The sequence below is a fragment of the Salvia miltiorrhiza genome, chromosome 5 (genome assembly GCF_028751815.1).
Source record: "Salvia miltiorrhiza cultivar Shanhuang (shh) chromosome 5, IMPLAD_Smil_shh, whole genome shotgun sequence".
Classification (NCBI taxonomy): Eukaryota; Viridiplantae; Streptophyta; class Magnoliopsida; order Lamiales; family Lamiaceae; genus Salvia; species Salvia miltiorrhiza.
The window spans coordinates 33,937,514-33,953,049 of record NC_080391.1 but is presented as its reverse complement, the minus strand read 5'-3'; the positions used below and the strand labels follow the sequence as shown (position 1 = coordinate 33,953,049).

The 15,536-nt window shown below is 39.8% G+C and overlaps 1 protein-coding gene and 1 non-coding gene across 2 annotated transcripts; one reads left to right on the top strand and one right to left on the bottom strand.

Annotated features, from left to right (window-relative positions):
- The first annotated feature begins 4,604 nt into the window (after positions 1-4,604).
- On the top strand, positions 4,605-4,677 carry TRNAI-UAU (transfer RNA isoleucine (anticodon UAU)). The gene has a single exon. It is a non-coding gene; the product is annotated as a tRNA-Ile (tRNA).
- A 6,100-nt stretch (positions 4,678-10,777) lies between these two features.
- LOC130986916 (transcription factor TCP4-like) lies at positions 10,778-12,769 on the bottom strand. Its single transcript, XM_057910467.1, has 3 exons — positions 12,394-12,769; positions 11,033-12,243; positions 10,778-10,963 (listed from the first exon to the last, which is right to left on the bottom strand). Exon 2 carries the CDS (start codon positions 12,012-12,014, stop codon positions 11,064-11,066), a length of 951 nt encoding a protein of 316 aa, XP_057766450.1. The 5' UTR covers positions 12,015-12,243; positions 12,394-12,769; the 3' UTR covers positions 10,778-10,963; positions 11,033-11,063.
- Positions 12,770-15,536: the final 2,767 nt, after the last annotated feature.

Below are 15,536 nucleotides of genomic sequence, written 5' to 3'. Positions count from 1 at the left end.
CAACAGACTCAAGCTGCTGATCAAACTGAATCCTAACTAAGTTGAAAACTTGAACTAAAAGTTTTTTACAAAATGAGTAGCTTAACCACCACATTTCGCATATTTAGTTATTACTCCAACTAATCAACTTCCGAGAAGTCAGAAGGGTTGTTAATTGATCACCATGTTAGACAAGCTTATCTAGATTATTACGAATTCAGCTTACCTTTCAGTCAACTGAGCTGAATAATTTTAGCTGACTTATTATCAGTTGCACTCGTCTTAGAACCAAAACTCTGATTAGTAACAAAAAGTTTGTAATTGGCGTATTCTTTCCCCCTGCCTCCTCATACCTTGGTATGTGCTCGCTCGGGACCAACAACGTATATTACTATACAGGTGAATTTGAGGAAAAAGTTAGCTATACAACACATTTTTAATTGGATTTGGGAAAAGTATAGTATATACATCTACTTGAGTCTATGAGGCTGAATCCTGACCTTATCATTTCTGTTTATTGTCGTACTCCATTGTGATTAACGTCGAATTGATGAACTCTAGCCTCATTATTAGTATGTTTTATCGGCATGCTCCGTTACAGTCAACAATTCAAACCACCCGATCCTAGCCAAGTATTAAGTTATTTCTTAAATTTATAATAATAAATATAATGTAACGTTCAGTCCGTACTCCACAAAGAAAGGAGTGGGGGGATTTCCGTTGAAATTTGAAGAACTGCATATTAATTGTAGAATTAAATAGGTTGGATCAAATAAAAAGAAGTTACCCTGCAAATTATGGCTAATAGTAATGGTTGTAGCCTTTCTTTTGGAAAAATATTACTCCTTCCATCTTGCTAAAAGTGATTCTTTTTATAGTTTGGTCATCTCACTAAAATTGGCTCATTTTCATAAAAGATAGTAACTAACTTTAAAAAAGACTAGGTGTGGATTCACCACTTTTATTCAATTTACACATTCTCCTTAATCTCCATTTTTAAAATGAAGTAAGCCACAAATAGCAGGACAGAGAGAGCGTATAAAAATCATCTCACTTCTGATAATTTATTATTATGAACTTCGTATTTAAAGTGTACTACTTATATATATAAACTTTTATAAGTTATCATAACTTATCATTAGAATACCACTTTTTATCAGTTATCGTAACTTATTATTATTACAACACCTTTTGTCAGTTTTCACTACTTATTATTACAACATGTCGCATTTAGGGGGGTGTATTCGTTGTGGAATTTGATGGATTTTAAAAGTCTGGGTGTATTCGTTCAAGACTTTTAAAAGTCTGCAGAAATCTGGGTGTATTCGTTCAAGACTTTTAAAAGTCCATATAAATTTGGGTGTATTCGTTCAAGACTTTTTAAAATCCATACAAATCTAGGTGTATTCGTTATTCCATTGACTTAAAATCCGGAATGATTTTCATGGATTTCATCCAAAAAATACACATGATGAAATCCGGCCAAGAACCACGAGAATTGAAATCCATGAAGTTTTAAGCGAGCGCTGAGTTCCAGCGCCCGCGGCCAAGAAGCCAGCGGCCGCTGGGTGCAGCGGCCGCTCATATATATATATATATATATATATATATATATATATATATATATATATATATATATATATATATCATAAGGCCAGCGCTGGCTGGAACCCAGCGCTCGCTGGGTGTCCAGCGCTGGCTAGGAATAGATTGCAGCCGCTCATATATATATATATATATCATAAGTTGCTTTTTCCACACATTTCAAAGCTAGCATGCAGATGCTTTTTCCACACATTTCCAAGCTAGATATGTCTGTATCGTGTGTTTCTCTCTCCAATTCATCGTCTTCTAGAGAACAACTTGGGAGTGACCAAATCGCCCTTCCCCATCACCATCACATTCTTGAAGCTCCGAATCACTGCCGCATACTTGACATACTTGGCGAGCTCGAGCCTTTCGGAGTCGGAGGCCTCCAAATCGAGGTGGAGTAGATAGTAATTCCGCGGGTGGTACGACGCCTGAAGCAGCCGTCTCAGCCTCTCGCCGTCGCCGCTTGTACCCGAAATGAGGTAGGCGAATCGCGGCAATCCGAGTAAGTCTGAGGAATCCGAGTCGATCGAGATGGAGGTCGGGAAGGAAGAATGATTGGGTTTGAGGTGAGATAGAATAGTGATGAAGATCAGTATCAGGGCTGAAATGGACACAAAAATTAGGGGCAATGAGCATTTTCGGTTTATATGAGCTCGCTTCATAGCTAAAATCTTGTGTGTTTTTCAGAAAATCGGAGCTGATTTTGGGAGAAAAAATGGAGAAATTTGAGAGAAAGAAGCTTGGATTAGAAGGGGAAGGGAAGGAGTAGGTGAAGTGTTGCTGTGAGGAAACTTGAATTGATCGACAGGAGGCGACGATTTCGTTTGAGATCAGTGTTTTTTGTTTTGTTGGTATTGGAAATTACGCACCAATTTTTAAATCGATTAGTCAACAAATAGAACTCACCAGTTTTGAGATCAGTGATTGAGCTTACTTTTTTAAAAGTTCTAAAAAACTCACTTCTTCTGCTCAACTGGTTCTTCGAGCAAGTTCCGAGCTATTGTTACATCAGAGATGGGTTTTCACGGCTGTCGGTTCTCTGCACACTAAGGCGATGCACACCTTTGAGTCGAGAAATAATCTGTGCAAACGAAGGGCGTCCCTGTGGGTTTCTACAGAGACAAATTTCTTCAGCATTAAACTCAGTTCTTATAAACGAAGGGATGCGTAAATCATAATGAGTAAATCATCATGTTTCCAGCGCTCGCTGGATTCCCAGCGGTCGTTGGGTTTCCAGCGGGGCTGGGACTCTGCGGGCGTTGGTTTTCATGGAATTCAATTCCAGAATTATCCCGTAAAGTCTTCGAAAATCAGTGAAAATCGGGGTGAAATCTAACCACGAATTCTTTGAAAGTCGTCTGGAATCTATGTGAATTCCATGGAATTTAAATTCCATGGACTTTTTAAAGTCTGTGAAAATCCACAACGAATACACCCCCCTTAGAGTGTAATATGCTTGTATAGGATAATGGGAGAATATTATTTTTGGCAAGAATGAGAATAGATGTAAATAAATCAATAAAATCTAATAGGTAAGTTTCTTATAAGAGTAAACTTGAGAGATAGTCATATTGAGCAATGAAGCTCAATATTTGGTCACCCATCTAAAAAATCAAAAATTTTGGCAATTACTTACGTTTTAAGACAGTTTTGCCCTCAATTAGGTCGGATCAGATTCAGGTTTACGAGCGAGTTAGGTACACTTGGCACTATTAGTGCCAAAAGTACCAACAGAAAAAAAAAATCAAGTAAATTGGTACTTTTGGTACAAATGATAATATTAGTGTCAAAAGTACAAACAAAAAGCCAAAAAAAAAAACTCCAAAGTAAATTGGTACTTTTCGCAGAAATGGTAATTTTAAAGCCAAAAGTATCATTCGATGATTAAAACCCAAATGGAGAATGTAAACTCTAAATAGGTAATTGAAACCCTGAATGAGGAATCTAAACCCTACCAGGAAGTGTTCAAAATGGTCATATGTATATGACATTATTGGCATTATTATGGTCACTAGTACTATTCATGCAGCACAAATAGGCGTGACCGACGGGTAAAAGGGTAGTTTGGGCTGAAAGCATAAAATATGACCTGATTTTGTGTTTTTCAAATCAGTGGCCAAAATTTATGTTTCATTCTTCAAAATGGCCATGCAGATGTATTATTTCTTCTTATAATGCATGAATATCTATTTAAATTTGGATTCGAATATTGGAGAAAGCGAAAATTTCATCAATTAATATAATTAATGATTATTCATACATTACAAGCCGTTTATTCATGTATTTATACTGACTTATTCGTTATTTTCATTTCTCACGAAAAATAAAATTCGTTTTGGATCTCAATCCTATATATGGATGGGTAGAAATAAAAATCTATTTTAAAATATAGGTTAAAAATTATTTTTAGTCTTTAGATCATAAAGATCTATAGTTGATCATTTTATTGAATGCATTTATAGTCTTGGATTCGAAAATCATAGAGAGTGGAAATTTTTAATTTCTAAATGATCATACACTTTCACAACGAATTCATATTTATTCCAAAAAAGAATTCATAATTTGTAGCGGAAATTTTATAGTGATAATAAAATTGAAGATTAATTTTAAAAATTCCATCTCCCGTCTCATATTTTTTGAAAAAATCTATTTTTCATTTTCATTTATAACTTTTTTTTTACCTTTTCATAAAATTGATTTTTTAATTATATTTATAGATATGATAATTGAGTTGGTAAATGCTAATATAAATAAAAAAAAAATTATGCATTGTACGAGTGAAAATGCTAATATAGCATATACTTTTAGTTACGATTTATTAATAATGGAGGTTATTTTTTGAGAAAGAATTAATCGAAGTTTTTAGCTTCTTGAATGCAGGGACTCATGCCAGATGTGTTTGTCTTATACTTCGAATCATGTTTACCGTAGATTTTAAATTCTAAAACGACATATTGTACATGAGTGCATCTTAATTTCGACTTTTATATGTATCTACCAAATAAGATATTAGTACTATTTTGCCAAAACAAGGTCCCGTAGCTCATTGGTTAGAGCGTTGGTCTTATGAGCCGAAGGTCGCGGGTTCGAGCCCCGCCGGGACCATCGTTAAAATTTGATTGATTCTTCTAAAACACTTTTTACTTTTTTTCTGCCTTTTCTCGACTTCCATAGATTTTTTTGCTTGTGTAAATCACTTATATTGTTAACGCCACATTTTTTGTCACTTGACTTCCAAATATTTTTATTTTGAATTATTCTCTTGTAGATCTATCTGTGTCTAAGGGTGTAATCGAATCGATTCAAACCGAATAATGGTGTATTCAAGTTTGATTTGTTTAGTATCGAGTCGAATCCCAAACTTCGTTTGTCGAATATTTTGAGGCTTACGAACTTAATCGAGCCTACACGAACTTTCTATATTTATATTCAAAATATTAATTTTTTTTGTTTTGAAAATAAATTATTTTATTCAAAATAATAAATATATTAATCATTTTCTTATAACAAACAAAATTTATTGAAGATTTAATACAACTATTATTATTTTTAGTAAATAAATATAAGTTGTACCAACTAATAATTTATATTTTTCAAGTTGAATAACTTAACGAACATGTTCACGAGCTAACGAGCCGAATACTACCAACCTCATGTTTGGTTTGTTTTAGTAAATTGGTACTTTTGGCACAAATGGTAATATTAGTGCCAAAAGTATTATTCAATTATTAAACCCTAAATGGAGAATCTAAACCCTAACTGGAGAATTTAAATCCTACGGGGAAGTGTTCAAAATGGCCATATGACTGATGGGACAGTGTATCAGCACAAGTATATGACACTATTCGCACTAATATGGTCACTAGTACCATTCGTGCAGTACAAATAGGCGTGGCCGACGAGTAAAATGGTAGTTTTGGCAGAACGTGTAAAATATGGCCAGATTTTGTGTTTTTCAAATTAGTGGCCAAAATTTATATTTGATTGTTCAAAATGGCCATATGACTGCATATTTCCTTAAAATAATGTATTTAATTGTTCATTTTCAAGTAGTAATGAATGAGAAATTAATGCATGAAGTTTGGTGTTTGAAAAACATTTTAATGCTTGGGTATGTGGAAAGATAAGTATTTCACATTGGAAAAGTAAAAAACTCCCAAACCATTTATAAGTATTATCTTTTGAGAATGAGATAATCAAGTGTGCACTACTATGGTACACCCTAGTGGGCTTTTGAGTTAGCCATTTTATGGCTAGCCCATCTCCTACGAGGAAGGTGCGTAGCACCATTCGAGTCTGGGTCCGGTGTCGGTGCTCGTGTTAGGCACGTGCACGTCGCACTTATCGCAATGAGTGCTTTAAGGCGCAATTTGTACGTGCGCATCGTCACGAATGTCACGAAGAGCATTGAGGGGCCAACAGTTTTTGCTAAGTGACTCGTGAATATGGCTCAATGATGGTCCGGTGTCTCGGAAGCGGCTCATGCATAGACATGGTGCGGTTCAATGAGTATGTGGACGTTGATGTAGCAGAGGGCAGACACGCGTGGCAGTGGTTGCACCACATGGCGCAAACGTGCAGCAGTTGCACCACATGATACATAGGTGGCGGCGGTTGGCTTGTAGGTGACACACGCCCTGACCCAGAGTCAGGGGACACACCTGTTCGGGTCCAACTGCTTGCACCCTTTCGAGTCCAACCAGTGCACCTGTTCAAATCGCACCCCTTCAAGTCAAACCCTTCCCGCCTATAAATAGAGAGCCACTAAATGCAAATTTCATTCATTCGACATTCATCCAGCATATCATTTCGAATGTATTTGATTGTTCTACCATATTTTGCATATTGTTCGAATCCTAAGAGTGATATTAAGTCTCAGAAATTGAGTACTTTATTGGAACATCGACATATGGTGCAACATATCGAGTTCAACTCAGCTTCTGTATCTTGGGGACACATGTTGTAGACCGCAAGCACTAGTAGCGAAGCATTTTTTTTCTTGTGGATAAAGAGTCCAACTCTTGCATCGGCTCGTCAATAGAGATAATGTTATCATTTACGTTTTCGTTATTATTATTATTATTGTTGTTGATGTTGTTGTTATTGTTATTATTATTATTATTATTATTATTATTATTATTATTATTATTATTATTATTATTATTATTATTATTATTATGCATTTTTTGTGGAAAACGCAGATGAAACCAATCGCCACTCCTCCGGTGGACCCGACGGCCGTTGCTCTGGTTGTCAACCCCCTCCATTCTCCAGCTTCTTCCCTCAGCGTTCACTCTACGGTGGTGAAGTCATTGGAGCCTACTTCAGGCAACTCCAACCCTCCGACTTCTGCTGCGGCGGCGAAGTCTCTGGAGATTTCCCTTAGTTGTGACCCTTCACAACTGAATCTTTCTTCAATCTCCACAAACTTTCGGCGCTAACATTACCCTGAAACTAGGGTTTCTGAAACCCTAATACCGGTTTCCAGAAGACGATGACGGATATAGGCATGACAGCGACTGCTCTGAGCTCTCTGCAGACGACTGCTCCGTCTGCTCTAGCTGCTTCCAGGTTTCTTCTCGGTGTTTCTGCTTCTGCTGCTGCTACTCTTCACGAAGATATCACCGGTGGAGAACGACTGCAGGGGGCTTCTTCGATTATTTCTCATATTGACACCATATCTTCTAGTAAGTCTGCGAATTTGACTTTGTCTCGTGCTAATCTTGACGCCGGTGGTAAGTCCTCGAATTATGTCTCTGGTGATCGTCGTTCTTATACTAATATTTCTCGGCCGCTTACTCGGACTAGGAAACCTAATATCTTGTCCATCGTATTAATTCCCCGGAGCCAAAGGTAACTAGTGATGCGATTACTCTCACAATTACTGCTGCGATGTATCAGCACTGTGTGGAGGAGTTCCAACATGCCGTTATTGGGCGACTATATCTTCGTAAAGGAGATAAGCCTCAGTTGGCGGAAGAGATTCGTTCTGAAATTCAAGCTTTATGGAACTTCAATGACCGGAAGTTAATGCTAATGGGAAAAAGCTTTTATATTCTCAAGTTCAGCTCGGCGGCAGATAAGGCAAAGATCAAACACAAGGCTGTTTGGGATTTATTGTGTGGAACGCAACGTATAAGGGAATGGGTACGTAACTTCGACCCATACATGGAAATTTCATCTCTTTGCTAAGTTTGGATGCATATTTGTTGCCTACCGGTATAATATTGGACCACTGGAATCATTACTGGTATTGTTAAATCGGTTGGCATGCCGATGAAGATTGATGGGGCTACGGCTGCAGGTGAATTTGGGCACTATGCTCGGGTCTTGGTCGAGGTGGATTTGGCCCTCTCTTTTCCAGAAACTATCCTCTTTGATTTTCCAGACAAAGCATTCTATATGGAATTTGGTTTTGAGCAACTCCCATTATTTTGCTCTAAGTGTAAGCTCAAGGGGCATTTGATTGACAAGTGCAAGAAATCTCAAAAAGTTACGCCTAATCAGGCTAACACGGATAAGGGAAAATCTGTGAACAAGTCTCATGAAGATTTCCAGATCGCTAGTCAAGTTTCTTCGTAGAACGTGGACAAAAGCAGGGGCGTCTCGCATGGCAAAGACTCGTCCACTCCTGCCCCGGAGGATATTACTAATCGTATTAGTCAGTTAGAGAAGCAAGTTAGTCAGGGGATGAAAATACTTTCGGAAGTACCGACCAAGCGAGAACATGGCCGTCCAAAGGGCACGGGAAAGGGCATGGGAAGGGAGCTTTTGCAAGCAGCTCCGGAAGGTAGCATAAAAGGTTGCCTCATGAATGCTGGGGAAATAGATTACCAGCCAAGGGACTTTGTGAAATGCTCCCTCCGTCCATGTGAAATACTCCCTCCATCCACGAAAAAGAGTCTCATTTCGGACTCGGCACGTGTTTTAAGAAAGTTGTTAAAGTAGGTGTAAGTGGAGAGAGAAATAAATTTATAGGGGTAGTGTTAATAACAATTTTAATTAGTTAATCCTAAATTAACTTTTGAAGTTAATATTTTTACTTTAATGATATTATTCCATTAATTATCCACAATTTAATTTTTCTATCTTAATTCATCCAATTTTCGATTTATTCAATTTCTCCAAACTTTAATTCCAATTTATTCAGACTTCAATACCTAGTGGTTGCATCAAAAAAAGCTTACAAAACATCAAATTCAATCAACAAACTTCGAATTCAGACTACCAAAACTAAAGAATACCAGTGGTGGCATAAAAAAAAGAAAAAAAAATTAGTAACCCTCAGACACTAGCCAGCAATTGTCATCACAGGGCGACACAGACCAAGGCAAAGCATCAAATGCAGATTATCCACAAAAATATGGCATCACTAACCCCCATCACAAAACTAACAGTTTCAACCCGCAAAGTTGTTTGGCCGGTGTTCTTCATCGTCGATGAAGCCATCCACGGCCAGATCCCGATCGGCGTTCTTCATTGTCGATGAAGCCATCCACGACCAGATCCTCTGAAGGATGAAGCCATCCACGGCCAGATCCTCTGAAGATTAGTGATTCAGCCTAAGAGGAATCTGTCAGAGGTGACGCCTTAGGGTTTCAGGCTCAAAGAGAAGGTGATTTGGTTTCGGGCTCAGAAGGCGACGATTTGAGGGAATAGCGAGGAGTTGTCGTTATTACCTAAGAAATAGAGAGAGCGAGGGATGAAGGACGACGACGGCGGCGTTCGGGTCCTCCTGCGACTGCTGATTGCTGCGTCGCAAAGAGAGGCGGTCGGCGGCGGCGTTCCTCGCCGGGAAAGAGAGGCGGCGCCGCGCTGCACGATGTCGCGCCCCTCTCTCTAAAATCCCGCTGCCACCGCCGCGTTCGCTTGCGCCACCTACTTAGGCCATCAAAGGTCACCGACTCAGGCCATAAGGAGGGGCAGCCTCGCCGGAGAGAGGCGGCACAAGTGTGGAAGAAAACTAGGGTTCCAAAAAAATAAAAGGAAGTGGAATGTGCTGCGTTTGATGAATTAAAAAAGGGGAAGGGTTTTAACTTTTAATTAAGAAAATATATTAGGATTTAATTAAAGAAGTAAGGAGATTGTTTATTAGTTATTGTGGTGGGTCCATGAATGACAAATAAAGTAAATATGAAAGTCAAAGAAGGGTAAAATTGTATAAAAAGTGAAACATGACTCTCTTTCGTGGACAAAAAAAGAGGAAAAACATGACTCTTTTTCGTGGACGGAGGGAGTAGGAGTTTTATCCGATGGGAAGCCTCAACCCATGCAAGTCATGATTTGCTACAAATTTGAGTTTATTTAGAGTCAAGACCGTAAAGTTTTTATCTCGCAGTGAGTGGAATCATAAGATCCCTGCTATTCTCCACTCTCCTAGTCCTAGTACTCATGCAGTAAAGAAGTACCAACAACCATTCTGCAATAGTCACCATCTCTATATAAGACAATTTCTTTTCTTTTCTTTTTCTCCTTAAGAAATAATTTCTGCTAGATTTCAAGACATTTAGAGGCACAGTGACTTACAGGGTAGGGGACCATGATTATATTGATGGCTAAATAAGTACAAAATATTGGTGATCAAGGGGTCCTCTTCTTTATTTCTCAATTCAATTACTAGTAAATTCTATGCCATCTCATTTTCTTCCCTGATGATGGGATCTTCAAGTATTCATTGCACTTAACTCTTCACAATTCTGCCTATTACATAATCAACCATACACAAAGTTTTGCTGAACTCATGCACTTGAAGAAGCAAGCTAGACCTCAATCATGAGTTGGAGCCCATTTTGAGAGCTTTAACTACATAGTGAAACAGCCTAGAACAAAGATAATAGTAAATGAATCGAGACAGAGACACTACTAGTTTTGGTTAGTAAAGTAGAAATGTAGAATGTGAAAGATTAATAGTTGAATCTTGGCATCAAGTAGGAAGGAATGTTTTAAATCCCTCCTCTCCCATCCAACTCATGGTCTTAATGTTGGTGGAAAACGACCATTATACGAATGCTCCCCAAGACCCCAGCACGGATGGAGATGGCCAAGCATGAGTCGCTTTACCAATCCCTTTGATCATCTCTTTCACCTCACATGGATAACTCATCATTTCTCTATATGAAACAAACTAATTATTCCTCGCACTCTCATCTAAAGATCAAATAAGTAGTCTATAGGAAGTTTCAGCAATGTAAAAGAAGCAACAAGATGAGTCTTAACAACAAATTAAAAACGGAATGTTGCAGAGTTGAGCAGAAGTAGCTCATTAGGGTTGGTACATGAAACTAATAGTAGAAATACATAGTAGCAAGCTGGAAACGGAAAACCTGAAACTAAGATCAGAATTCTTCGTCTCACGGCAGCTGCCATTGGCTCAATCTTCTTCCTCAGCAAACTGGTGGAAAATAATGAATAATATGAGAAGATATAAGGAGGGAATAAAACATAATGAACAAGTGATAACCTGATAATGGGAAGAAGAGAGGTGCAATTAATCAATGGCGAGAATCGGAGGAAGCAGAGGATGGCTTGTCGGAATAGCCGTCGTGCTCCTCCTCATCACCCTGAATTCGTGCAGGAATATAGAAGCCGGAGGCAAATCCAATCGATGAAGGATTGATTGGTGGGTGATCGATGGATGGGTCCATCCAAGCACAAATTGAAGGTGTGTTACTGGACTGAAGGGGTCCCCTCTGTGAAACAAACTGGTTTTGACTTGGCGCCGGCGGCACGTTCAACAAGTATCCGTCTCCGCCGCCATTCCAGGCTGCAAGCCGCTGGAACTGGTGGTGCTCCGGCCAGCCGTCTAGGCCCAGCGGAGTGCCACACAGTAGAACTTGTGTTTGCGGCTGAGACTGAGGCTGAGGCTGCTCATTGTGATGGTGGAGAAGAATCGGATCTTGAAATGACTGCAGCGAGAGCCTCAAATCCTGGCTGCTGCTGCCACCACCGTTTCTCGACACCAAATCGGGAGCTGGGAAGCTTTGAAACTGCATCGCACCGGAGCTGGCCTCGGCCGAAGCGGGGAAGAAGGACTTGATGGTATCAGCGATGGCGTCGGAGTCTAAAGACGGCGGGAGGAAGCTCGAATTCTGGGCGTCGGCGTTGCGGCTGTTGGTGTTGGCAATCACCAAATCGATACCAAACTGGTGGCGGCGGCGCTCCTCCTCGAGGGCGGAAGTGGGATGCCAGGCGGGCAGCTGGGCGAGCTCGTCGATGGCGGCCTTGGCATTCTTGATGAGCCAGTCGACGGCCTTGCTGGGGCGGTCGTAGCCGAGGCGGTCTTGGACGTCGTAGAACTGGATGGCGGTGTGGGCGGCGAGGCGGACGCGGCGGTCCCTGGGGCCCTTGGCGGTGCACACTTTGCTGTGGCGGTCTTTCCGGCCGGTGGCCCTCACAATGTGGCCGCCCTCCACCTCCACAATCTCGCCACCGATGTTCCTCATGCTCAACCGCTCTCTCTCTACATGGTATGACCTGGATCTCTGCTGCTTTTGTTTCTCACAATGATTATGCTTAGAATTTCTCTGAGGATCCAGACTCTGAATTTTGCAGAAAATATTTATGAGAGCAGCCGTTCAACGTTTGCTGTATCCATGGCCTAACCCATCTTTTCCCTCCACGCTTTCTTTATGATGAGAATTATAGCTCTGTATGTACTACAAAGACTCTACTCTGCAACAAATATAGACATTTAAAAACCAAATAAAAAAAACCTGGAAATTGAAGCAGAAGCTATAGGCTATTAATCACAGCAGCAGTTTTCCTTATAATATTTCATTTTATCCGGACAAAGCAGAGCTTCGAGAATAGAAAAATAAATACAGAAAAAGTTGGGACAGCGCGCTTCCTCTCTCTCTCTCTAATTCCCTCTGTCGCTCTCTGTCCAATAATCGGCCTTGTGTGACAGCGGGTGTGGGCAGCAGTGTGTTTAGGTCAGAATTTAGAGATTAAAAAGATCTCTCTCTCTTCTTCTGGTGCTGCTATTTCAGTATGCCTTACATAAAGAAATAAACAACAGAAGTTGGCCAATTCCTCAATTCAACTCAGCACTTTCTGAATCCATTTCATTCATTCATGATATTTTTCCCCAGAATTCTACTTGGCATCATGTGTAACGAAGAGAGAGAGAGATAAGAGTGAAGGGATTAGATCTCCTCCAAGATAAAGATGCCAGCAGCATCACTGTCTTCTTGAGAGCGACGTGGTACAGCTTTTGTGGTATTTATGGGGGCATCCCTTTTTAACTATGTTTCTCTCTCTTTCTTTATTGTTTCACTTGAAATAAACATCTTCCCTCTAATTTTCCCTCCCTAACTACCCATTTTCTACTACCTGAGGTTACTAATGTCCCATGCACACGATATGAAAATGTGTAAAATTTTCATGTACAAATTGTTACACTAATAAGCACCATAGAGCACCCGCATCGCGGGTACTCTAGGAGCTCCTCGAGGAGAGGGAGGGCGTCGAGGAGGGCGATGCAGCGTGGAGCTCCTCGAGGACTCCTCGAGTTATCGAGTATCCTCGAATGGGCGGAGGAGATGGCGCGTGCAATGCACGCGCCCAATTTTTTTTTTTAAAAAAAAAAGGAAAAATTCGAAAATTCGAATTATATTCGAATTTTTATGTTTTTTTTTTTTTTTATGTTTTAAGTAATTTTAAATTTTATGTTTAATCCAGTATTTAAATATGCAATTTAAATTATGCAATAAAATTTAAATGAAAAACATAAAATCAAAACTAATATTATCAAGTAGGCTATCAAGGAACCCCAATGCAGCACTACCTACTCAATAACACAAACACTATCAAGTAGGCTATCAAGGAGGCTATCAATGAGGTCCCAATGCGGATGCTATTAAGTTCTAGCAAAAAAATTATGAAAAGTGTAACATTTCTAGCCAAAATACTCTCTTAGTGTGTAATTGTGTAAAATATATACTACTCCCTCCATCCCACGAAGCATGACCCATTTTTTTTTTTTGGGTTGTCCCACGAAGCTTGACCTGTTTCTAAAAATAGCAAAAAATTTACCATTTATTCCCCTTTTCACTTTTTCACCTACCATACTTAACACACGAAATACCAATTTCTTAATTCTCGTGCCGAAAAGAAATGGGTCACGCTTCATGGGACGGAGGGAGTATGACATACTCCCTCCGTCCGTCAAAAGTGGACCATTTTTACTATATCGGGCGTTCGCAAAGAGTATACCACTTTCCTTTTATAGAAATGGTCCCACCATCCACTTTAATCTTTTATCCTTACAAACACTTTTTATTTAGCCTTCGCAGCTCACAAAGGTTTCAAGGTACACCAAATGGATGTCAAGTGTGCATTTCTCAATGGAGTGCTCACAGATGAAGTCTATGTGGAACAACCTCCAGGGTTTGAGGTTGTTGGACCAGAAAAGGTGTACAAGCTGAAGAAAGCGCTCTATGGATTGAAGCAAGCACCAAGAGCGTGGTATGATACTCTCTCGGAGTATCTTGTTGAACAAGGTTTCAAGAAAGGATCTGTGGACAGAACCCTGTTCACTCTCAAAGAAGGAGAAGATCTCTTGCTTGTTCAGATTTATGTCGATGACATAATCTTCAGATCCAAATCCGAATGCATGTGCAAGAAGTTTGCTGACATCATGACCAACAAGTTTCAAATGTCCATGATGGGAGAAATGAATTTCTTTCTCGGATTGCAAGTCAAGCAGACCAACGAATGAATACTGATCAGTCAGTCCAAGTATACCAAGGAACTGATAGCCAAGTTCGGTATTCAGCACATGAAATCAGTCAAGATCCCAATGAACACAAACTGGAAAGTTGATCCAGGTTCAGAAGGAAAATCTGTCTCTTCGACGAAGTACAGATAAATCATTGGATCTTTGCTGTATTTGACTGCGAGCAGACCAGACATCGCATTTGCAGTCGGGGTATGTGCAAGATATCAATCAGATCCAAAGGAAGCTCATTTGGATGCAGCAAAGCGGATTCTAAGATATCTTAAAGGTACACCCAATCTAGGATTGTGGTATCCAGCAGACGACGACATCAAGCTCACCGAATATTCAGACTCAGACTTCGGTGGATGCAAGCTTGATCGCAAATCAACCTCCGGAACATGTCAATTCCTAGGCAACAAGCTCATCTCTTGGTTTTCAAAGAAGCAGACTTCAGTCGCCACCTCTACAACTGAAGCTGAATATGTTGCTGCCGGAAGCTGCTGCTCACAAATCCTGTGGTTAGTCCATCAATTGAAGGACTATGGGATCGACGAAAAGGAAGTTCCTATCTATTGCAACAGCTCCAGTGCTATTGCAATCTCCCAGAATCCAGTTCATCACACCAGAGTTAAGCATATTGCTATTCGACATCACTTCATCCGTGATCATGTCGAAAAGAAGAATATCTATGTGGAATGGATTCCCACTGCTATTCAGAGAGCGGACCTGCTGACCAAGGCTCTTCCAGAATAGAGGTTCAATGATCTGTGTGGAAAGATCGGCCTCATCAACCCTGAAGAGTGATGCTGTGTTTAAAGACCTTCTCAAACAGTCTTGCTGACTGGTGGTCAACCAACTGCTGATTCTACGATCGTCGACGTGGAAAGCAATGAAGTCAGAACGCTCATCTGAAGAAGAAGTCATCTTGATGATTCAACCAGGATCAAGTGGTATCAACTGACTACAATGCTCAATTGATCAGTAAGTATTTTAAATGCTTACTTTTTAAATCAGTTATTTCAGTTAAGAGTTTTGAGTTTCAGTTCAAAATCTTTCTCTAACTGATCAGTTTCTTTCAAAAACTTTAACTGATTGTTGGAAAATGGAATATCCGAGAAGGACAAGAGTTTTTTAAAGGGAAAATCTGTTTTGATTGAACTTATCCTGATCTTTTACCAAAAATCTTTCCAACCTTTTTGCCTCTGTGATAAAATTTCTTGAGAAGCTCATTGACATGACAGAATGC

What these genes read in the sequence shown, in the direction of transcription:
- LOC130986916 (XM_057910467.1), bottom strand. Translation starts at nt 12,014, where the DNA reads ATGAGGAACATCGGTGGCGAGATTGTGGAGGTGGAGGGCGGCCACATT.